The following is a 24,386-nucleotide window of genomic DNA, read 5'->3' on the forward strand; positions in this document are numbered from 1 at the left end:
CTTGACAGTCCAGAAGTCACATGACAGCAGGAGGATGATGGTGACCATACAGGCAATGAAACGGCCGCTGAAGAGGTCGCACAGCAGATACACCACGATGGCACTCGTCCGGAAGAAGAGGTGAAAGAACGAAGCGACAGGACGACTGAAGTACACATTTGTGGCCCATTAGTTAATATTATAACAATAATGGTGATATCAAAGGCTGTACATAAATCAGGGATAGTTACCAAACAGTAGGCTGCTTTTGTCTGAAGTTATCTTCCTCTTCCCCGAAGAGAGGAGAGTACTGCGAGTCCTAAAAACGCAGCAAACATTCAGTACTGTCTTTAAAAAAACAACTGACTAATCTTATTATTTCATTCATGTACTCAAATTTAACGGAATAAAACACACGTCATCACTTGTTGACTCATTTTAAAGCAAAAAACATTTGTACAAAAACGTAATAAATAGTTGTTCACCTGTTTCTGCATTTTGATGAGGACGGATGCTTCCGGGTGACGTGGTTGTAAACAAAAGCGTGTGCTTAGGACCCGCCGTGGGTCTGTTCTTACATTTGCCTGTATTAAAATATCTATATCATTTACAATTCAAATAATGATTTTAAAATAATTTAAAATATGCTTATGAAAATAAAATGTTAAATAATTTAACTAACCATTTTTTAAAAATTAAGTGGATGTGTAAAAGTACGTGTTTCTTGTAGCTTTTTTCTCTATCGACGTGCCCAAACAAGCAAAAAATCAACCGCTAAATGTCTTTTTTAAAGTACAAACCTTTAAGTGACTCGTTTTTCTGTTTATATTTTTTCTGTTGTAGATGTGAAGATATTATTTTTAGTTTAATGTGTCAGTTTCTCTTTTTCAGACGCATTCTTTCCATTCCAAGAAGTGACCACTAGATGGCACTACTGACCACACTCTTCTTTATTTTCACTAGCGAGTAAGTTCAAGTTGATCTTAAATGATTTGAACTCCAGTTTCCATGTTTCCAGTCAATGTGCTTGGATTTAATAACAATAATATGGATAATGTGTTTTCTTATAATCATAGATATAGCAAAAAATCAATCAAATGAAAATTTTTTAAGATTTTATTTTGAATATACAGAATAAAATTTTACAAGAGCTACTTAAGGCTTCATTATAAGTGACTTCTAAAAAATAAAATTTGCTTTCATGCAGTAACATGTCACCCTAAAAAATAACAAGACTATCAAAAACATAGTAATAATGTATTTTCTTACTGACTATTACACATAAGAGTTATATACTCAACTTATAAATCATTTTATACAAAACATTTTAATGTCCTAAGAGCTGCCCCAACACATTAAAACCTAGAGTTTTATGAATTCAGAAAGACTTCAAATAGACTGGCAACAGAGTGCATTCTGTAAAAGATGCCAAAAGGAAGTCCCACATTGACAATAGCAGCCCACATGTTAAAATCGTAGAATTGCCTTTCGGTGTCATGATCGAACTGGGGGCGAGCTCCAAAAGCAGGCATGATCCACAGCTGCGAAAGACAGACAAAAAGACTTAGTAATTCTTAAAACTAAATTTATGACAGTAGGAGAAAAAATACTTACAATGATGTTCCCCAGCAGCAAAAACATGCAGACCTCTCTCAACACTCGACGTTTCCAGATTAGTTTGTGTTTGTGCTCACTTGTACTGCCATAGTTTGGAGATGCTGGGACTGGATTTGGTTTTGCAGCCGTTCCCCCCTTCTCAAGGGTGTTCACATTTGGTTTTTCCAGCCTGCCATCTTCTGCTCCCTCGAAACTAGCTTCCTCCGATTTTTCGTTACAGTTGTTGTCCTCTTTTCTCAGCTCCAGTACGTATGGATTTTCGACTACAGTGATAGGCTCCTCCACCTCATGGAAGGGCTCTCGATGAAGACCTTCAATGATGAAGAAGTTCTGCAAGCCCAGCTGGAGCACCATCAGTATACCCCAGGCCAGGTTGAGCCTGTTCAGGTGTCCTTGGGCCCCGGTGGCAATCGTAGCGATGATGGAGAAGTAGCTGATGATGAACTGCCCCATAGAGGCCCCCACTAGCAGTCCCACATCCAGGCTGCGGGTGGGGTTTTTCTCTGACACGTGCTCCCTGTGGTCCACCTTAAAGATGGCACACCCGATCACAGTGGAAACCGACATCATGGACACTATGACGATATTCATGATGAAGTGCATCATCACAGCGTGGTCATTGATGTCATCATCATCGGACCTGTACGTTTTCATTTCAATCTCATACACAATGAATGTAGCCAGGCCTGCGATCACGAGAAGGATTCCCACGACGGGGCCGATAAAGATGTCTTTGAGGGTGAATTTGAAGTGGTGCTTGCTGTGTTCGGATGCCACCCGCCCCACGTTCTTCCACATGACGAAAGACATGGCAGAGGCGAAGAGGCTGTACTCGATATTGAAAGGGTAAAGATAGTAATAGGCCTCCTTGAAGACTCCACATGACGTGTGGCTGCATTTACACGAGTCGTCTCCATAACCAGCTGTAGGAGGACAAGAAGATCAATTATTGATTCCTCACAGACTACAATGATGGGTGTTGTGTCTGCTTCAATCACCTTTGCTGATGTACATGCTTCTGGCTGACATTCTTGTGACATTATCTTCATAGTCGGGAAGAACCGTTTGGTGAAGGGACTCTTCTGTGACTGCTGTCATCCATAAAACTAGATTTGTGGAAAGCGTGAGCATCAGGCCACAGCTAAAACATCAGAGAGAGAAAAAAGAAAAAAAACAATCATGTTAAAATTGGATTTCAATCAAAAACTGCTTTTAAAAATGACATTTCAAAGCAACTCCAAGCCATTTATTTAAAGTTTTTAGCCTCCAATTCTAATGCAAAAAGCCACTTATTTTCTTCTTGAAATTGGCTGTGGATTCTAAGAAGACTGCTCAGCAGTGGCGGAAGTATGTGGCTGCACCGTTATAAGTTTACCATCAATTATCTGGGTAGCGCTCAATTACTCAAGAGAGAAATAAAAAAAAAAAAAAAAAAAGGAGGAACACCTACCATGAAATGTTCTTTTGGAGCTGAACGCAGTCTTTCGAGTGGATCCGCAAGAAGTATGTCTGCAAGTTGAATCGACAATGATGTTATTGTTCTGCAGCCGGATTAAATGAATCACTCAGGAATTTCTTTTTTTTCCTCTTTTTTAGGGGGGTCTCATTATTACCTGCACGATAACAAAGACAAGTTGTACCACCGGGAAGGCTACTTTAACAGCTGAATCACAGTGAAGGTATCCCACATAACTAGCAATCTTGAAAATGTCCATAATGATACTGAGGATCCCAAAAAGCACAAGTCCACCTAAAGAAAAAACGTTTAATTTAAACAAATATTTAACTATAAAATATACATTTTTTTAGATGAATTTTGTTTACCTCTGAGCCATATGGGTCCAGCATGCTCATCCTTGTAGATAACAGCGTTTTCTGTCCTGCGCATGTAGATGGTGTAGTAGATCATCCAGATGGAGGTGAGGAGGAGGAGGATGATGAGATAAACTTGCAGATCTGAGGTGCTGATTTTAACATGAGCTGAAGCGCTGCCACTGACTAAGGCACATCCCAGGATGAGAATGTTCAGACAGAGAAACGCAGACAGCATCCATCCCCAGCTCCGACCCCGGTCCCGACCAACTTCAGAGGAGACGTTCAGCTCGGGTTCGCTCGCAGCTTGACCTGCAGCATTTATGTTGTTGGAGAGGTGCGCCTCCTCCATATCTCTGTCTTTGGCTGTCATCTTGCAGGGTTCACACAGATTGCCGCTGGCCAAACATTCGCATGGGTATCCGGGGTTGAAACACATGCCTCCTCTCTCTGGGATCCTTCACAAATGAGTCAGTGCCCTGCACCTGGAACCAGATATGAGATATTTCAGGTTTATCAGCTACACCCGCTCACTGGGTCCTTGTGAAGGCAAATCCCTCTGCTTTATCACCAAAAAAAAAAAAAAAAAGAATTCCACAGGACTTGAGTAATTTCTTTGCATCACAAATCTCCTCCCTCTCTGACAAAACAGTTAGTGACATAAAAGATATATAAAGAAACTCTTTTCAAATTAAAACCAAATAAAGTGAAAACAAATTTTTCAAAATGATCCAAAAGTTTTAGGATGTCTGTAAGCCTACCTGATGAAGAGAGAGATCCTGACAGCAGAGGAAGCTGTCAGGGCTTTTATATACTCCCAAAACACGGGTGTTTACGTGCAAAGAGTCATAAATGTCAATCTGTTTAGCAAAATAACATATTATCACCAAACACAGTGTTTAACTCATAATATTGCACAAATTTCTAAATGGAGTTTTGGGAATGTTTTTGTCATGAGTTCCCCAAAAAAATAAGATTTTTTTGTCTTATGCCAATTTTTTTAATAGTTGATTATCCTCCTAAAACAACACGTAATAATGATTTCTCTTTACATAACAACAAGCATATATATATAGCCACAAAACCCCAAAACAATGCGTTTCTCTATCCTCCAGGTCACTGTAATCCACCTTAACTCCAATGGGAGGATTGATGCAAGAAAAACCTGATTATTTCTTACGCCTATTGTAATGGAGGTTTCACTTTGATACTTTTTTCTGAGAATTATAATGCTACGCAAATGTATTCCCCTTATTTTTTGTAGGTTGGGCAAATGTTATGCAAGTCTTAATGAGTAAGTATTTTGTTCCAAAAGTGATTGTGCTTTCCTAATGGTGACGAGTCATTCTAGAATCTGAAAGTATCTCTCACTTTGCTTTGAGTTTGTTTAATTCAGTAACAGAAAATAAACATGTAAATAATGTGAATTGTATTGATTGAAATGTTTGATCTGATCTGTCAGTCCATGAACAATATCATTCTCAATAAGAGTAACAGCATTTCAACGTGTGATAATTTTACATATAGATGCTTCTCTGAAAAATATTTGATACTTGTAAAGATTTAACCTTGTTTTTGAACATTGAAGATATTTTTTAAATAGTTTAACCTTTAACCTTTCTCAAAATCAGGACAGTTTATACGTTTTTGTCTCGTTAAGAGCTCGAGATGAAGAAATTATTATTAAAATGAGTCCAAATAGTTGGGCTTCATACTCCTGACAATAATAAAAACTCAAATGTCACTTCAATTTTTAGTTCAATTCTAAGGATGTTATTTTAAAGTTTAAAAAATATTGACTAGCATTCATTGGATAAAAAAATTGGTAAGTGTTCTAAGAATATAAGTTAGTTTTAGATTTTATTATTATTGTATTTCTCATTTTTGTTCACATTTTGTTCCAAAATGATTAATTTCCATTAATTACACTAGTTTATTGTCATTATATTTAAAATTAACTACAACTAAGTACACAAAACCTCAAAAAATACAAACTATTTGCTTAGAAACAGTACAAAAATATTTATTATTGGGAAATTGGTTTATTTTTCATCATTTTGAATTACTGGGTGGGAATTATTTTAATAGATTTTGATGTTTTGTTATAAGATTTCTTGTTAAGTTTAAGTTAATTACTGCATGAGATAACTTTAGTGATTTTTTTCTTCATATATTCCCATTTCTTTTGCAGTATTTCTGTCTTCATCCAGACAAAGCATTGAATTCAGTTCAGTTCTGTCCTCCATCACCTTCTTCAATCTTTTTTTCTGGACTGTCTGCTGTGGAGCGCCTCGGCCATGGGGAGCAGTGTTTTCCCTGCGCCCTGGGGCGCCGTCGCGTCCCTGGAAACCACCGACGCGCTCCACTTGGCGCAGCTCCACCGGGCAGACATGGCTCCCTCTCGGTGAAGCATTGGGGACAAACCCTCTGCAACCCGGCGTGCTGTCATGCCTGCATGACGGCTACAATGAGGAGACGACATGGAGCCGCGCAGAGTGGACTGAGCCCGCACCATGAATGACAAATACCACCGGGCGGCCCGGGACGGCTACCTGGACCTGCTGAAGGAGGCGACCAGGAAGGATCTGAACGCCCCGGACGAGGATGGAATGACACCGACGCTATGGGCCGCTTACCACGGCAACCTGGAGGCTCTGCGGCTCATTGTTTCCAGGGGGTGGGTATGGATGGAGCAGAGGACGCAGGGCCACGTTCAGCCAAAATACTTGTTTTTCACAAACCACAAAGGGTTAATTTTGGTGCATATATTTATTCATTTTGACGATTTGATGCAACCAAAAAAGCACCAGTTCACTATAAAATCTAAAATGCATCAATATAAATGTATTTATTATTCCCATTTTTGTTTTATGCATTAAAATAGATCCAAATATAATTGTTTTTAATCCCCTTTTCTGGCAGGAGAGACTTCTACAGGTGCAGCTTTTATTTTGCACTTGGAGGAGGAGCTCTGACTCTATAAACTCAACTCATTAATACAACTTTTTTAAAAGATAGTCTGAGTAAACCTAGACTCAGATGTTATCACAGCTTGGAGCGTGGATGCTTTGATTGGTGAAACGGAATTTTTTCTTTCCCCCGGCTGCACCATTGAGCACAACGGCACTGTTGAAGGTCAAATATCACTTTTTTGTCTGGCATGAAAAGCACATGTGTCTCCCCTCTCAGAAAAGAGACTCCACAGACAGGCGTCACTCTCACAGCCTGTTAAACATGAGCGATCAGAGGGCTTTCGTTGGCTCAGTTTAGAGAATATATTGCACTATTATCAATATTATTGCATAACAATTCATTATTTGTCATCCTTTTAAGTGAAATATTAACCAAAAGCATTTTTCTGGTAAGCTCTTAAAACCAAAAATAGCTTTGCAAAAAAAGCTCTATCTGCACTATAAAATGCCAAAAATTAGTCAAAGAATGAGATATATCCTAAAAATGCGGGTGAACCCTGCAGCAGTGTCATACTAGGAGTCAAAGCATTCCTACATCGCCAGACACAGACAGCTAAATTGCATGCAGTTCTAAAATTAAACAGTCAAACTCATGAAATGTGATATGATAAAGAAAAGCGTGACTTAGCATGACAAGTTCATGGGAAAGTTCCCTTGCTTTCCTATATTTGGCATGCTAATCTCATCGGGCTACCTGCAGTAACTTAAAACTGTCAAGAGGATGGGAGAATAAAGAGCTCATAATGTGATAACGAGAAGAGAAGTGAGACAGCTCAGCTTTTTATCACATACATAAATATAAGTGACACGCAATGCCATCACATACGATGACTTTTTACCATCCTGTCGTAGCTTAGATGATAATAAATGGGACCCTTTGATGACATTTTCATGTTTGATTTTTGTTGTTCCGTTGCTATTTGGTCTTTAAATCCACTTGACTGAAATCAGAGTGAAGCTTTGGTAATCGCCGATGGAGCACATGTTCCTTGAGAAAACCTTGTCGTGCCGCCATCAATAATATATGTGGCTGCGTGGACATAGTTTCACGTCCTTTGCTCTAAATATTTTAAGCCTGGATTTGGGTGCAAGAGAGGATGGGAGCATTTCGGTCATCTTTTGAGACAAAATACCAATAAAAAAACCCAAAATTGAAAAAAGTCAACGATTTTAGGAATTTCCTGTTGAAATTATGTCACTAAAGTTTAGTCTGGTTGCTATAACACAAGTACTTTTTATAAATAAATCAATGTGCCTTTAAAAATGCATTTTTTTAATTTAAAAAACATATATTTTTGGTAAAAAGTAAAAAAAATTTGAAGTTTTCTTCCATTTCTGATTATGTTGAAAAAAGGAAATAGATAAACCCCCAAAAAGCATTTCACTGACACATCTTTCAACAAGGTGTGCAACTCTTTGTTCTGACTCGAGGAATTTTGTGTAACAATTGTGCTTTCTGAGCCAGCCATGTCGTACGTGGCCTCCCTTGAAACAAGATACATGCAGTGAAGCACTGGTGCAGCCAATCCTGTGGTCATATTACAGACCAGAAACAGTGCGACACTCATAGGGGTAACCCACAGGTCGTAGGCTGATCTGTAGGGGAGAGTGTTTGGTGTTACACTAATATTGGCAACGCATGATTTTGAACTAGGTGTCTGTTTGAGCCCAAACTATTGTCAGAATTTCTAAAGTGTAACTGTCCCTGATAAAGATATAGACTTTGAACTGTTACATAACATCTTAATATTGGTTTGTATATGCTCAGGGTAAGGTTTGGCGCTCTGACTATCAAAGAAGGTAGGTGTTGAGGAACTCCGGGTGTGTGAATGAAAACAGGAGTCAAGGATAGAGAAAAAAATCGGTTGTTTTGCACAAAAAATGAAATTAAGCACATATAAACAAGACGGAGGCTTGATGGGGACGATGAAATGTTCTTCAAGTCTGGTGACGAAAGGGTACCATTGGGATTATTGCAGAAGTTCTGGAAGTCTTGTGATGAAAAGGTAACCCGTTGGGATTATTGCAGATGGTGGGATTGTTCTTTACTTGTTCGGGTTGGGTAGCTCACCATTGAATGTGGATTTGAGACAAACAACACAAAAACACCCTAACCGATGAGTAGGTCAAGGTTCGAGTCAAGTTTGGGATCTGGCGCTGGTTATTGGCGGTGCAGACGAAGCTCTGCGGACCAGTTTATATTCTTCCAAGTACAAACCAGAGAGCCACAGAAGCAGGGCAGGAATCAGACAGGAAGTGATCTGCCGACCCAGAACTTAATAATGGTTGGGCCCTGCCAAAATAAGACCCACCAGGTGTACATGATTTACTGACTTGATGCCTTGGCTTGTAGATGAGGGCTACATTAGCCATGATTGACTTTTCACTGTGTAGAGGTTAAAGATATAAATATTTATGTACATTTTCTCCTTACAGAGGAAACCCAGACAAGTGTGACATATGGGGCAACACACCGCTTCACCTTGCTGCAGCCAACGGTCACCTCAACTGCCTTTTCTTCCTGGTGTCTTTTGGGGCCAACATATGGTGCCTGGACAATGACTATCACACACCTCTGGACATGGCAGCCATGAAGAACCACATGGATTGCGTGCGCTACCTGGATTCCATTGCCGCCAAGCAGACGGGTCTGAATCCCAAACTGGTCGGCAAGCTTAAGGACCGCGCGTTCCGCGAAGCAGAGAGGCGAATCAAGGAGTGCGTGAAGATGCAAAAGAAGCACCGAAAGCGCATGGAAAGGAAGTTCCAAAAAGAGACGTCTGAAGCTTCTGCGTCCGACGCCATGAGTTTCTCCAGTTACACTAGCAGCACTTTTAGCCAGAAGCTACGCAACTTCAACACAACCACTGTCAGTGTGCCATATTCTCAGGTTAGGACTTTGTAGATCCTATTCACCTGTTCACTAACAAGCTGAATATACATCTTGTCCGTCAGTTATCCTGCAGAAATAATTAAGAACAATAGAATTCATTTATTTGTCAACATATAGAAAAACCTCTGTTTGAGAACACTTGACCTACGCCAATCTTTGTTTTTGTCATCTTAGGCGACTCTTCATGCCACAAACAGAGGGAAGACAAAGATCCAGAAGAAGCTTGAGAGGCGGAAACAAGGCGATAGCACTTTCAAAATCTATGAAGACGGGAGGAAGAGTGTCCGCTCCCTTTCAGGGCTGCAGCTGGGTAACGATGTCATGTTTGTCAAACAGGGGACTTACGTCAACCCAAAGGATCGTGGCCGCCGCAATGTTCGCGATATGTTCCCAAGAGACAACGATGATGCCATTTCTCGTGCCATTAGTGAGCCGGACCTCCACGGGCCAGATGTGGACTATTCTGAGATCAGCACTGACTCTGGACACGATTCCCTTTTCAACAGACCCGGTCTGGGCACGATGGTCTTCAGGAGGAACTATGTGAGCGGGGGAATGTTTGACCTCGGTAGTCGAGATGCAGCCAGCGTGGCCCGGTCAGGCAATAATGTTCGTTTACGCAGTCGACTGCAGCCATACCCCAGTCTAGATGAAGACAGCATTGGCAGCGCGCACAGCCTGCAGGAGAGGAACATGGAGGAGCTGCCTTGGGAGGATGTGGATTTAGGACTGGATGATGACGATGAACCCAAGACAAACCCGTTGGAGGTTTTCCTTGCCACACAAAGCATGAGCGAGTTTTATTCCATATTCAAAAGGGAAAAGATTGACCTACCAGCTCTGGTGCTGTGCTCTGACCATGACCTCAAGAGCATTCATATACCTTTAGGACCAAGGAAAAAAATCCTAGATGCCTGTAGAATACGAATGGAGACCATAGAAGAGCCGGACTGCATTGAGGATACAGAACTGTAAGTGATGGGGGTTTGTAGAACTCTCTAAAGTAGAATGTGAGATACATTTTCTTCTTGTATGTTACCATTAAACTAATGTTTTAACAATGCTATAAAGAAGAAAGTGCTAATAAATTAGAACATTGATATAAAACTTTATTGAGAACTAATTATTGGCAAGGTTTTCTTTGTGATTTTGAAACAGTCCAATTTCACGAACTGTATTGTATAAATGTGGTTAGGCTTGTAATCTAGTAAAATGTTGTCATGATTAGAAAGTATTTACATAACTGTTATTTTGTTTCTTTTAAATTTTATCAGCAATTACTTTTTTAACATTGCCTTTCTAGGCTTCCATGATTAACTGGAGCATAGGCAGCAGTCTAAGGTTGCATCCTTCTGAGGCCGCAGCCTTCACGGTTGTCGATGGCCGGGTCCTTTGTAGAGCGGGTAAATGTTAAGGGCTGTGAATTTAGATGGACGAGTCTTGTTTTGACAATTCCCGCCGTAATTTCCTGTAGCCTTGCATTTAGCATGTAGCATATCTCATTTAGCAGACTCTAACATTTGATTGCAAACTCACTTAAGGCATTGGTGGGGATGTTTATTCAAGCAAAATGAAGCTAAAATGAAATAAATTATATATTCACAGATTCATCTGCTCCCGATTCACCTAAATAATAAAAAAAAATACTCATATGTGCTTTTTGGGCCACTGGCCAGATAGTCCTCAATGACGAAAAAAATGTAACAAGAATTGCTAAAAACACCAAATACACAATTTCCATCGGAGTGGGTCTTTAAGTGATTTTAAAAAGTTTTTTTTTAGCATTTTACAGTAAAATATCTCTAGTTTGGACAGGATTTAGAAGATTGCATCTTATATTCCACCTACAACACAAAAATTCACTCTTGATTTAGAATTTTTTTTTCTTTTTTAACCCTTTCACCACAACTATGTATATATATTATTCTGCTTATTTCCTTGAGGGATTAATGCACATGATCAGTGTTTTCAAATATGTTTTCTACCATTTAGTTGAGCAGGAAGTAAAAGGGTTCAGATGTGATCACTTCAGCTTTTCCTGAATGCATGTCTTGTGTTAAATAAATATTTGTTGGTCTGCACATTCTGTTTTTGATCAGACAGGCTGGATAACGTGCATGTCTTTGTGTTTGCTCTGCAGATGACAGAAGTTGCAGTTGGGTTTCCTGCCGTGTGCTCATTCACATCTCAATGGTCAGTGGAGCGTTTGGCCATACAGACAGAGAGAACTTAGTGATTTACATTTTGTACCTCTATGCAAAAAAAAGGCTTAAAAAGCTTCTGTCAAAACCAATACATCAAACACAGAAAAATAATAGTGGGATAAATGGTTAACATGATTCTTTTTCAGCGCTTTGTTGGTTCAGGAAACTCACCGGAAATTAACTCTCCCAACTGGTTGAACGGTTGGATCCGCTGCAATGAGCAATTTCACAAACTGAAAGATAATTATCGGATGGCAGCACTGCGCTGTGTTCTTGAATGCCTCACAGTGTAACCAACAGAGAGCTTATTGTGGGGTTCTTCTCCTGGAATATGTTTTCCCCCAAGGGGTAAATCTAGAACTTCCACGTGCCTGCGTCGCCTGTGCATTTGCTTAAAACAACAATCTATGCATTTATTTAAAAAAAAGAAACTCTAAAGGAATCATTTAACTTTTTAAGATGATTTTTAATATATTCAATTACTGTTTAATCTTTAAAGTTTGTTTACATCCAGGGGGCTGTGTCTGTCCAAATATGGCTCACTTGTCTTAAAAAGCCAATTATATCTTGAGATATGAAAGTCCAGTTTATGATGTTTAAAACATATATAAGCCACTTTCTGTTGTATCAAGTTTGCACAAATGTAAGTTATTAGCATAATAATCAACAATATTTACCTAAAGAAGTTTTTTATGACGTACAACTTCTTGTTAACATTTATTAATATTTGTTTTCACAACTTTTCTTTTTCTTACAGTTTTCCTACAGTTCCCAGTATTTTGTTTATTCTGTAAATAAACACAACTTGGTTCCAAAGGTGTTTATTGCTTGTGTTGTTGTATTTTAACACAATAGTTAAAAGATGGTTTAAAAGATTTCCCCACACAAATAGATATTTAAATATTTATAACTTATTTTTCATTTATAAATATACATCCCTCTTGTTTCAATAAGTATTTGACCTTTTTTTGTTGTTTTGTAGTTGTTGGAAAAACCCAAAGTTTGACTGAACATGTTCTATGAAGAAAGAGTTTCATATGGAGAGAGGGGTAATTTTTTTCTTTTTGAATAGCCCTTAAATCGATTTTTTTCTGACTAATGTCTGAATGTTCACTCCTGTTGCAAAGGGACATCCCTCAATGTAACACTGTGCATAAAAAACTGCAAATGAAAAAGCTAACTTGTGTTTTTTTCAGTAATTTCCAACATGCAGAGATGCTATGATGCGACAATATTTGTTACGCGATGTTTAACCACCACAAAAAGCATTTGATAAAATTCTATTTACATTCTGTGAAGTTCACCTTCTCCCTGCATAGTTTTGTCTGCTGCGTTCTAAGGTCAATGAGGGCTGGATGGATGGTGAGGAGCAACCACAAAGGAGGGAAAATGTGGAAACATCTTTCCATGTTTGCTTTTTGGGTCATTGTGACTTTAAGAAAGGTAAAACGTAGAAGAAAACTTATTGTGATTGTTAAATCAACATTCAAGAGTCAAGACAGAAGATCTGGATATAAAGACTCACTCAGATGACATTTTTATTTGTTGAAATTTTTATTATCAGGGTTCCCACAAAGTCTTAAAAAGTCTCAAAAGCATTACATTTATGAATTTGAAATTAATACCTTAAAAATATCTTGAATTTTGATATCTGAGTCTTACAAATTGTGCTGCTTGAAATTTCTCCGTTTCATATTTCATGTCAAAATTTCAATTTTTCGAAAACAATTATTTTGATCAAATGACGTAAATAAACAGCAGGCGATCCAGTTGTTATGTACTCTGAAGAAGAACATTAACACATTACTGCACAAACCACAAACAAGTTAAGAAGCTACAGTTATTTTGATCATAAAATGATCAAATGCATAAAATAGGAAATTTTTTATATGCATCACCTTAAAAAGGTCTTATAATTAACATTAAGAAACTTGTAGGAACCCTTTATTATGCTCTTGTAGCATTTTTCTCATCAAGAAGGTCATATAGTATTTTAGAAAATTAAGCTTAAAATTGCATTTCTTTGTTGAAATTGTTGTTTTATCAGGAACAAATGCAAAAATACATTTTGAAAAAGCTTGTAGCAATGACGTAGCCACAAAACCCAACAATTTAGCGATAAAGTTATAAAGATGAAGGATAATGAAGCTGCAGCATCATTTAGTGAAAGTCACCTCAGATACAGATAAATCTAAATTCTATTGTTATATTGAGTGCTAATGCAGTTAAATTAATCAACTTTCTTCGGCCTTGTTCTGGTTTGTGTACTTAGACACACAAAAGACCCTTTTGGAGGGAACACAAATAGAAAGCTTTCAGTACATTCTTAAGAAAGAATAAACAGAAGTTGTTTTCTTCTGTTTTACATGCCATCAAATATTGTCACTATTTATCAAATATATGGCAACTTTGACTTATTTGGGGCAGTTCATTCTTTACCAACGTATTTAGTGTGAATTTTAACTCCATTAAATCTAAATTGCACTACAGTTGGATCGTAAACGCTCTTCTAAACTGTCAGTGGATGTAAATCCATGCAGTCTTTTTTGATGAGCTATTTCAGAATGTGTCATCATAGTGATTTGCAGGATGAGCCACAATCACACACCAATACACAAATACCTTCACACCTAGGGACAATTTAGAGCAGGGGTCGGCACCCTTTAACAGTGAAAGAGCCATTTGGGCTGGTTTTCTACAGATCAAAACCTAGTAGGAGCCATATCTTTTCCTTTTACCTTTAGTAGAGGCCAAATTAACAAAAAATCTTAGTCGTTACTGAATTAGTAGCTGAACTCCAAATTAGCATAAAATTCCGTAGTAAATTAAATCAGCCAAAATTGTTAGCATGTTGCTAAAAGAAAAGCTAATCTCTAAATTAGCCTAAAAACCCAAGTAGAAAACAAATTAGCCAAAATGTGTGCATATATTGCTGAAATATTAGCTAAACTCCAAATTAGCATAAAAAAGTAGAGACTAAATTAGCCTTTAAAAAAGCTAGCTTGTTGCTTAATTACTAGCTGAACTCTAAAATAGCCTAAAATTCCTCAGTAAACTAAATTAGTCACAAATGTTAGTATGTTGCTAAAATAGAAGCTAAATTCTAAATTATCCCCCCAAAAAAATTCAGTAGAAAACAAATTAGCTTAAAACATCAGTTTTGCTAAAATATTAGCTAAGCCCTAAATTAGCCTAAAAACCTAAGTAGAAAACAAATTAGCCAAAATGTTAGCATATATTGCTAAAATGTTAGCTAAACTCCAAATTAGCATAAAAAAGTAATTAGATGCCAAATTTGCCTTAAAAAAGCTAGCTTGTTGCTTAATTACTAGCTGAACTCCAAAATAGCCTAAAATTCCTCAGTAAACTAAATTAGTCAAAAAATGTTAGCATGTTGCTAAAATAGAAGCTAAATTCTAAATTATCCCCCAAAAAACTTCAGTAGAAAACAAATTAGCTTAAAACATCATGTTTTGCTAAAATATTAGCTAAACTCTAAATTAGGATAAAATTCCACAGTAAACTAATTAGTGAAAAGTGTTAGCCTGTTGCTAAAATATTAGTTAAACTCTAAATTAGCCTAAAACCCCAGTAGACAAAAAAAAAACTAGCAAAAATAGTTAGCCTGTTGCTAAAATATTAGTTAAACTCTAAATTAGCCTAAAACCCCAGTAGACAAAAAAAAACTAGCAAAAATAGTTAGCCTGTTGCTAAAATATTAGTTAAACTCTAAATTAGCCTAAAACCCCAGTAGACAACAAACTAGCAAAAAAAAGTTAGCATGTTGCTAAAATAGAACTCTAATTTTTTTCAGAGTCATCAGTTGACCTATGAAGCATGTTTTTGGAATGAGGGAGGAAGTCAGAGTCCCCAGAGAAAACCCACGCATACACGATGAGAGCATGTGTGCAAAATGTCTTTAGTCTGGTCTAAGATTGGATTAGAATTGAGTTGTGTACATGGGCCCTGAAAAACTTTAAACATTTACATCCACCACACGTTCAATCAGAATAAATAATTTTGACATGTGCAGAACCATCTAAAATATTGGAAACAGTCGTAAAAGAAGAAGTAGCTGAGGTTTGTAGTAAACAGTCGTGGTTAGCATGTAGCGAGATGATCTTCCAATCTCAATTGGAAGAAAATATTTATACAAATGAGTCTAATCAGGTCAGAGTATTCCAAATGGTGTGTTTACATGATGGAGTTTTATTCTGATCAGGTTTCTTTCCAGTTATTTGTGTCCATGTAAACACAGAAGAGTCCAGCTGGGACTTAAACTGGAGCTTATGAATTATAGTGTAAGGAAAAATGAGTAGAAATCAAATAAATGTGCTGTTATGATTAAGAGATAAAAAAGAATTAGAGCCTAAATGAAATTAAGTTGTGATAAAACTCACAGTTTGGACATACTACTACAAAATTTAGAAAAAAGTTCACTATATCCAAGAACGGAACGAGTAACGGGTTCACAGTGAATTTGTAGAAATGCAACAGAATAGAATTAGATGATTAAGAGGTTTTCTTGCTCACCTTAAAGTGTTTCAAATTGTAGCTTGTTGTTCAAAGTAATTCTAAATTGGATTTTAATTTTTTTGAATGTACGTTATGGACCCTATTTGTACAAAAAGAACAGAAATATAGATTTTCTGTGACAAGCAGAAACCAGCTTGCTTTATTTTTCTTTATGATTCTTAGAAAAACAATGACTCATCTGAATCCAACAGACTAGTTTTAACTGGTGTCTTGATAAATTGTGTCACCGTTCTTGCTTTTCCTGAGAGGTGGAGGAAATGTTACCATAGTGTACTCTCTTTTATTTACAGCAAACGTCAGCTGGTATGCATGTATCACCCCGCCTTGGCGTAGATGCAGGCTAAGCGTGCTACGACAGCATGAATGACTGATGATATAGCCACGAGTTCATAGCATCACAGCTGAGGGACAGACAGCCAGAGGGGAGTTGAGTGCAACGGGTTCCCAGTCTTGTAGACAACACGAGGGCAGCCAAAAAAGGCAGTCGATGTAGTAGAATCCGGTTGGAAAAAAGATGGCTGTGCACCCAGCTGATCCACGTTGAAACTCCACCTCAATTTAATTCCTTTTTGGACGAGTCATGAATCAGGATCTCTCTGAGCCAAGCGTCTGCAGTCCAAAGGAGTGGATTCAGGGATCCAGTTTCATTGGACTCCTGAAATTCAGCACTATCACATTTTAATGAGCATTGCTCTCTTCTGAACTTGGCTGGAGACAATGTGCACAAAAAGGTTTCTAGATGGTCAATTTCTATTTTTCCTGCTGCGGCAGTCAGTGATGACTCAAATGGGGTCGAGGTTCTGATTAGAGAAAGTCCAACTCAGTCCTAGGTTCGTTGCAAACTCTAAACTAGAGAGTCTATATTTCTTAGGTCAGGGGTGTCAAAGTCAATCGCACAGGGGGCCAAAATCCAAAACACCTTAGGTCACTGGCCGAACTGAAGAAACATTTATGGAACTCTCTAAAACTAAATTATTAAAACTTTAAAATCATAGCCTTTTAATATAATTAGGAACTTTATATGAATGTGAATGCTGTAAGCTGAATTTGGCCCTGAAGATGCTAGTGCTGATGATGCTGAAATTGATAGCTGAAATCACTGAAGCTGATAGCCAGCTAAAATATTAGCTAAATGTTATTTTAGCTTAAAAAGAAAAAAAAAAAACTTAGGTTTGCAAAAACAGCTAGCATCTGGCTAAAATATTAGCTAAACTCCAAAACAGCCTAAAAACTAAAAAAATAAAATAAAATAAAATAAAATAAGCCTAAATTATCCAAAACAGCTAGCATATTGATAAATATTGGCTTAACTCCAAAACAGTCAACAAAAATCTTAGTAAATGTCAAAATAGTTCAAAAAGCTAGCAGAGTACCAATTTTTAGCCTAAAAAATAAAAAAAATAAAAACTTAGATTCGCCAAAACAGCTAGCATCTGGCTAAAATATTAGCTAAACTCCAAAACAGCCTAAAAACTAAAAAAATAAAATAAAATAAGCCTAAATTATCCAAAACAGTTGGCATATTGATGAAATATTAGCTAAACTCCAAAACAGCCAACAAACATTTTAATAAATGCCAAAACAGCTCAAAAAGCTAGCAGAGTACCAACTTTTTTGCCTAAAAAAAACAAACTTAGATTTGCCAAAACCGCTAGCAAATATTAGCTAAACTCCAAAACAGCCTAAAAAAAACAAAACAAGCAACAAAAAAAACAAACAAACAAAAAAAGCATAAATTGTCCAAAACAGCTACCATGTTGCTGAAATATGAACTAAACTCCAAAACAGCCTAAAAAATCTTACTAAATGCCAAAATAGTTTAAAAAAAATAGCAGAGTACCATTTTTTAAACATTAAACACATAACTTTTTAGCATAATTATGAATAACATAACGCAGAAATATTATTCTAGAATAAATCAACCTAAACCGTGAGTAACTTTCAATATTTTACTCTCCATAAAAATATGTTGTGTCAAAATTATACAAGTTATCCAAGATAACATCGGGCCATTAATAACCATAAAATAAAATGATCTGGAGGGCCGGATATAAGTACCGGTAGGGCCGGATCCGGCCCCCGGGCCTTGACTTTGACACGGGTCTTAGGTGCACATTGCAACAGTTCATCCACATCGAGAAATGTTCTCTCAAAGAAAGAGTTGTATTTTCTTACAGCTTCTTTTGTCAAGAACATCAATGCTGACCCAGGAAAACGCTTAAATCTAGAAATCGATGTATTTCAAGTGGGAACAAGAGTCATCCAGAAACTGGTTCAACCTCAGGAATGTTGTGCAACGATCCATCTTAACGATTAACTTCATATCATAATTCGTGGTTGCTGATATGATTCATCGTCAATATTGGTTTATTTTGAACAATCCAATTCACTGACCTCAAATTGATCCATCTTTAGCCAAAAATTCAACCAGTGTGATAAATACCTGCTACTGAACATTTCATTTGAATTTTTCAAGATTTCTTGCAAGATAATCAAGTGTAAATGTAATATGTGTACAAACAAATAAGAATTGTTGTTAAATCCTTTCACATTTTAGTTTCATAAGTTCAGCCCACTGTTTTTTTTCAACATCAAAATAATCCAAGGGAACGATCTACCACACTTTATGGTCAAATGTTTCAAATGTTTTCGCAACTTCATGATAAATTAATTAATGATGGTTTGATTATTTGTGTTAATTATTTGTGTATGGTAAAATAAACCTACCAAATGTTATTTCGCAAAATCGATATATAACTGATTTATTTCAATTTGACAAAATGTTATAATGTAATACTCGCCTCAGTCAGATCGATAGGTGGATATCAATCTGGCTTTAGGTTAAAACATTGTTAGATCATATTTTGGATCTTTTCTAGTGCAGGAAAAGAAACCTTCAAGGTTTTATCTTGCTGACATGCTGGTGTAGAGACAACATCCCCATAAATTTATCTTAATTATCTGTGAGAATTCAGTAGATGTTTAAAAACCCCCGTACTTTATGAAGTGAACTGATCCCTTAAATGTGACAGTCTGTCAAATAAAGACAGCTCGGTTCATCTGTGTATTTCAAATTGATGCATTTTCAAACATTTCCCAGCTGCCTTTACTCTAAAAAAACTCAAACAAACTATAAAATTGACTGTATTTTAAGTTACATAAATGTATTGTACATAAAGAAGATTTGTCACAGTAAATTATGATTGTGCAACACCTGCAAAACAGCCCAGTGAAGCAGCAGGTGTGGCAGGTTTACTGCAGCTTTACTGCCCTTAAATGTGATGGCGACAGCAAATCAAGAACTCATACTGCCACTTGTTCTGGTATTTGTCTCGCAAGTTTATTTGATCATTAAAAGCTTTACGTGCCAGGAGTTAAAAACGAATTGTTGTGAATCATGAGGTGCAAAGAAAAACCGTCTAATTCCAAAATGCATTAGAATCACATTAGAAAAGATCTTTACACTGTAAAATCGGATTCGTTTTCGTCATACACTGGATTTATAAAGTGCACGCCTGTCTGTCTCATAGAGATTGACTGGCTTTCAGTCCCATATAGACCGGGATTGTTAGACAGCATGTCCGGATGGTCGAATATTGGGTTGTCAAAGCCACGGTCAATAGTTCCGCCAAGATCTCCAACATCCGTGTTTCCTTTAAAGCTGCTCAGAGATGGCATTGGGATCGTAGGCATGGGTGGAAGCCGAACAACCCCCTTTTGGATCAACACAACTCCAACGGCAACAAGGGCAATCAGTACTAAAACTGCAATGACAATACCAGCCACCATCCCTGCATTGCCTCCAGACGGATCGCTGCTATTTCCAGAAGATGCTTGAAATTCACTCTCTGTGATTCCCAGTTCTGAGCCATGAGAACGAATGTCTGTCATTATGTTCTGAGCCAGAGCCTCTGAGAGTTTCCCTTCCTCCCCATCCACAATTACTACCTGGATCTCAGGTGTTGTGCTGAAAGGAATCACCCCCAGCAACTTCTGGGACTTGAAGACTTTAGAGACTCCCAGCTGGATGGACCTATATTCTGGCAGAATAAGGAAAAGATGGTGAATCCGTTCCCTGTAAGTCTGCATATTGAAACCGACGGTGTACTGGATGGTAACAATGGCGCCGCACACCTCACAGCAGTGTCCCATCGGGGAGAGTGGCTGCTTACAGCTCACAGTGGCACATTGTACAGTGCTACAGATGAGCTGATGGTTTACAGAGTTGCCACAGTCACAGCCAGAAGGATCCCCACATCCTGGGTTTCCAACAGTGACCGCTGAGGATCCGTGAAACTGCATTTGGCCCGTGCGGGTACTCAGATATTCAGAGAACTCTGATTTGCTGTTAAATGATTTCCCCAGCACAGAGACAGACGTCACAGGGATGGTAGACTGGCTGGAGGTGGTGTCCACTCTGAAGGAGGAGAGGGCTTTGAAAACCACGTCGTCTTGCTGACAGGGGACGCTCTCCTCGTGGACGGAGAACAGGAATTTTCCAAGCTGAAAGTCGTTCTGAGTGGCAGCTGCTTGCCACATAGCTGGGTTGAACCACTGCAGAGACTCCGAGTCTTGGAACTGGACGGTGGCACCTGCACCGCACGCCGGGTCCTTTCCACTGAGAACATAAAAACCAGCACCTGAATTCAGAATGAGCTCCCCGTCGACCGGCAGCCTCATCTCCTGCACAGCATGCGTGGTCTCCACAAACACCGAGACTTTTCCTTGAGCTGGAAACACAACTACGTCATTGCCACACGGAACCTTTCCCTTGTCCCAGTTGGTCTTATTCTCATAGTTGGTATCAGGAATCCACTGCTTGTAGAGAGCATTTGTCGCCCCGAGACAGAGCAGCAGGAGCACGCCTGGAGCTTGCAGCATCTTCAGCGTTTGTGGCGGACGGTTGTGTGACCTTTGGCTCCAGCCTTGTGACCAGTCATGAGGCTGGATGCACACTGCTGAGTTCAAGGGCTTTAAATGACATCTTCTTGCACAAGCAGGTGACTTGTAAAAGATTTACATCCTCTGAAGCCCTATGTGAGTGAAATAACAACAAGTTTAAAGTTATTTTCCTCTAAACTTTTCCTGGAAGTTATTTTTGTTGGTCTAAATGTGTCACTGAGAATTTAAAATGTATCAAGATTTTTTACCTTCTCTGGTTTTTACATTAAAACTCTTGTTTTCTCTTCATTTAAGAGTAAATCTCCATATTTTCCATTTAAAAATGTCTCGTCTGAATTCCTGGGAATTTCAAATGTCAAGTAACCTGAACGTCAGGTTTCCTTTCGTAGGCTGACACCAAACCCATTCTTGGAAAAGCACGTGCAAAAACACATCTTTCTACGGGGGAAACAAACATGGCAATAAAGACACCATCTGCTGTGAATCTGCTGATCAGCAGAAACTAAGTGAACCTGTTTACTCCGATCAGTTGCACTTTAGGCAGTTGGTCACGTTAAACAGAAACAAGAACAGACTAAAGGAATTTATTAAATGCCTATTTTACGACTTTTCTTGAAGTACACACCAATTTTATCATTGAAAAACTGAAAACATTTTTATGTAAGAAAAATAGTTAGCAGTTGTTGGGTTCTGCCTAATTAACAGTAATTTCCTGAGTTTGTGTACATGTAAAAACTCCAAAGGACAAGACTTAACCTTCAAACGCTAAAGCAACAGCTATGAAGGGTAGCCACTTCGTATGGAGGTTCAGCCCAACAGTAAATAATCCACAGTGGTGCATAGCTTGTGCTCGTCTTAATAAATAACCAAAATCTTAGTCCTTTGGTGATCACCATGGCTACATTCACAATGCGACCACCTCCAATGAAAGTTCTATTTAAACGGGCTTACGCATGTAGACCAGAATTTTGGGCTTCCGCGTACGGAACACTCATGATCAAATGTTGCTACGCAAGTTGTTTATGGCAAGCGAAAGGGGTCAATAACTGCCAGGAGAAGCGCAGTGGAAACTGGCGTATTGGCCATGAAAAAACAGGTTTTTTTGGCCCACTTAGGACAAATTAAGATGTGTTACACACAGTTTTTCATGATCAATATGCCATTTTTTAACTGCACTTTTCCTGGTGATTATTGACCCCTTTTTGCTTGACATTAAGTTCGGTTGTGGGCTCTACGTACAAATCAGACAGTCACTGACCATGGGCTGAAAGTTAAACAGGTTGAACTTTTTCATGATTTATCCAACTGGGAGACTCGGTAGAGATGTGTGGGTAGCGTCTGCTTCAGAATACAGAGTGCCAATCGTTGTAAACATGATCACAAAGGAGGAACTAATCATTGCGGTTTGTACCCGGCTGGATTAATATGACACCAAGACGAAGATTTATAGAAACACGGCTAGAAAACAAAAAGCATGGAGCAAGGTTTGCGGGATTTCCACCGCTTTGACATTTCACATCAAGCTTCATCCCATTATAGGTAGCAGACAAGTGCTAATAAACAGTACAAAGACAAAGAATCTCATTACCTGCGTGTCCTGTGTGAACACCTTCTGCTGAATGCAAGTTCGTGAAACCGCATATAACACGTTCTTGAACGCACCATGCACAGCTGGTGTGAATCCAGTTTCTACGACCATTTTCGGGCTCTACTTACAAAATGTGCGATCATTGAAAACATGTTGAAAGCTAAACCATATCAAACTTTGACCAATCAGGAAGTTGGATTTGCTAGTGGCGTTGGACAACGTTCCCTTTAATTCTCGAAAGACTATTTGAAAATTGATCATGGAGGAGAAAATTGTAAATGTGGTGGTGTTATATGATGCCAAGTCTTTCATATATTGGAATAGAGATGTGAAAGAAAATGTTTGGAGGAAGATTCAAGAGATTTTTTACATTTCTCATCAAGGCTCTTCCTGGCGGAGATAAAGAATCCCCTCCCCCCTAGTGTGAACACCACACTAGACAAGGGGGGAGGGGATCTTCATTTTTCTTCATTTTTCTTAAATGTTTAGAGTTTAACATGTTCTTGAATGCGCATCCCATGTGGTCGTAGCATTACGCTCAAAAGTAACACTGATGTCATTTCCTCTAATAAATCATCTAAACTTGAATGCACTACAGCTTGTTTGTCAAAGGAAAGCATCAAGACAGTTGGTTATGTAGGTTACTTTTATTGTACTTGAACCTCTTAAGTAGCATTTCCTGTTGTGCAAGTGGGATTTCGAATAATCCATGTTGTTTGATTTCTAAGAAATGCACTTTGATACAAACCAAAAAGTTGTTGTTGCATACACTTGCAGTGTTGGCAAAACTTAACAGCTCCCTGCATCTAGACTTCCTTGTTCTGGGTTCATGCCACAGATTGTGTACATCAAAACAACATTTTTGCAAGGAAAATGATTTTCTTTTAACTCCTAATGTGTTTTCTTCACTTCCTCCACTGGTTTTGAACATAATTTACTTTGAATCTGAAGATTCAGAATTGGTTAAGAAGCAGTAGTTCATGATTTGGTATCTTCCACGAGTGGTTCCAGATATAAAGGGCTTTATGGATCTGAACTGGCCCGATCTATGTTGTTGATTCTGACCCTTCTGTTCAAATGTCACAGCAGAAAAGGTCTTTGTACAAATCGATCACAGAAAGCACAAATCAATCATCAGACCTGGCAACGTTCTTCCAATCTTCTATCAGTCAATGTTGGTGAATCTGTGTGAATTGTCGCCTCACTTTCCTGTTCTTAGCTGACAGGAGTGGCGTCTGGCGTGGTCTTCTGCTGATGTAGCCCATCTGCTGCAAGTTTGGACACTTTCTAAAAACTGTGTGTGCAATTTCTTGATTGTGGTTCAATTTATTCAGATTTAAATCGTTGTAAACTTGTTGTAACACTGTTGTGCGACACTATCTAGGGAATGAATGGTGTGAAAATTTGATAAATTCACAGTAAAAATGTATTAGTGTCCCCAGATGTGAAGAAATTAAAAGTATAACATTGCAATAAAATGTTCATTTTGTTAAAATAGTTCCATCTCACCAAATCTGGCCCCATTTGCAAAAAGTGTTGACACCCCTGATGTAAATATACATTCAATGAAGTCAAACTCGTCTGGGAGCAGCTCCAAGTTTTACCAGGTAACATCATCTCTCATAAACATAAAATAATAAATAGCTATAGTTACAAATGCTACTTTACTTTGCATGGATGGTTGCATTGTATAAACACTTGACGATCTGTGGGTATTTTCTTAGCAAGGATCAGGTTGCAGATTTTTTCCCCATACAAATGTAAATAAAATCAAGCTAAACTTTTTAAAACATTTTTAAATTATTATTTTGCAATTAAGAATCTCATCAGCTCAAATTAGGATCTCTTAAAAAATATGCTTTAATTGGGATAGTATAGGGACA

General features: G+C 38.1%; 4 protein-coding genes and 1 long non-coding RNA gene across 5 annotated transcripts in view; 2 read left to right on the forward strand and 3 right to left on the reverse strand.

The window, feature by feature from the left end:
* The window catches only part of zgc:112148 (Golgi apparatus membrane protein TVP23 homolog B), a 2,605-nt gene extending 1,808 nt beyond the window's left edge, over positions 1-797 (reverse strand). The window contains exons 1-4 of the mRNA XM_024272919.2: positions 780-797; positions 465-563; positions 231-298; positions 3-145 (exon numbers count right to left, since the gene is read on the reverse strand). Coding sequence (XP_024128687.1) covers positions 3-145; positions 231-298; positions 465-476 — 223 coding nt within the window. The 5' untranslated portion in view covers positions 477-563; positions 780-797. The remainder of the gene's footprint in view (positions 1-2; positions 146-230; positions 299-464; positions 564-779) is intronic.
* Positions 798-1,088: 291 nt separating this feature from the next.
* otop2 (otopetrin 2) lies at positions 1,089-3,893 on the reverse strand. Its single transcript, XM_024272917.2, has 6 exons — positions 3,421-3,893; positions 3,210-3,346; positions 3,047-3,105; positions 2,595-2,737; positions 1,594-2,519; positions 1,089-1,520 (listed from the first exon to the last, which is right to left on the reverse strand). Exons 1-6 carry the CDS (start codon positions 3,845-3,847, stop codon positions 1,350-1,352), a joined length of 1,863 nt encoding a protein of 620 aa, XP_024128685.1. The 5' UTR covers positions 3,848-3,893; the 3' UTR covers positions 1,089-1,349.
* On the forward strand, positions 3,102-4,000 carry LOC118599053. The gene is made up of 2 exons (XR_004948331.1): positions 3,102-3,275; positions 3,489-4,000. It is a non-coding gene; the product is annotated as an uncharacterized LOC118599053 (long non-coding RNA).
* A 1,541-nt stretch (positions 4,001-5,541) lies between these two features.
* ush1ga (Usher syndrome 1Ga (autosomal recessive)) lies at positions 5,542-11,904 on the forward strand. Its single transcript, XM_024272515.2, has 4 exons — positions 5,542-6,085; positions 8,817-9,270; positions 9,448-10,244; positions 11,414-11,904. Exons 1-4 carry the CDS (start codon positions 5,922-5,924, stop codon positions 11,415-11,417), a joined length of 1,419 nt encoding a protein of 472 aa, XP_024128283.1. The 5' UTR covers positions 5,542-5,921; the 3' UTR covers positions 11,418-11,904.
* Positions 11,905-18,888: 6,984 nt separating this feature from the next.
* On the reverse strand, positions 18,889-20,954 carry amn (amnion associated transmembrane protein). Its single transcript, XM_024272575.2, has one exon. The coding sequence runs from the start codon at positions 20,892-20,894 to the stop codon at positions 19,473-19,475; it is 1,422 nt and encodes a 473-aa protein (XP_024128343.1). The 5' UTR covers positions 20,895-20,954; the 3' UTR covers positions 18,889-19,472.
* Positions 20,955-24,386: the final 3,432 nt, after the last annotated feature.

The sequence above is a fragment of the Oryzias melastigma genome, linkage group LG8 (assembly GCF_002922805.2).
Source record: "Oryzias melastigma strain HK-1 linkage group LG8, ASM292280v2, whole genome shotgun sequence".
Classification (NCBI taxonomy): Eukaryota; Metazoa; Chordata; class Actinopteri; order Beloniformes; family Adrianichthyidae; genus Oryzias; species Oryzias melastigma.

Bases quoted from the DNA above. Each gene is read 5' to 3' on its own strand.
- otop2 (XM_024272917.2), bottom strand. From the start codon at position 3,847: ATGTGTTTCAACCCCGGATACCCATGCGAATGTTTGGCCAGCGGCAAT. The intron at 3,106-3,209 runs GTAATAATGAGA...TTCAACTTGCAG, and splicing joins TTGTCTTTGTTATCGTGCAG to ACATACTTCTTGCGGATCCA. The intron at 2,738-3,046 runs GTAGGTGTTCCT...CTGATGTTTTAG, and splicing joins CTCCAAAAGAACATTTCATG to CTGTGGCCTGATGCTCACGC.
- ush1ga (XM_024272515.2), top strand. From the start codon at position 5,922: ATGAATGACAAATACCACCGGGCGGCCCGGGACGGCTACCTGGACCTG. The intron at 6,086-8,816 runs GTGGGTATGGAT...TTCTCCTTACAG, and splicing joins CGGCTCATTGTTTCCAGGGG to AGGAAACCCAGACAAGTGTG. The intron at 9,271-9,447 runs GTTAGGACTTTG...TTGTCATCTTAG, and splicing joins TCAGTGTGCCATATTCTCAG to GCGACTCTTCATGCCACAAA.
- amn (XM_024272575.2), bottom strand. From the start codon at position 20,894: ATGCTGCAAGCTCCAGGCGTGCTCCTGCTGCTCTGTCTCGGGGCGACA.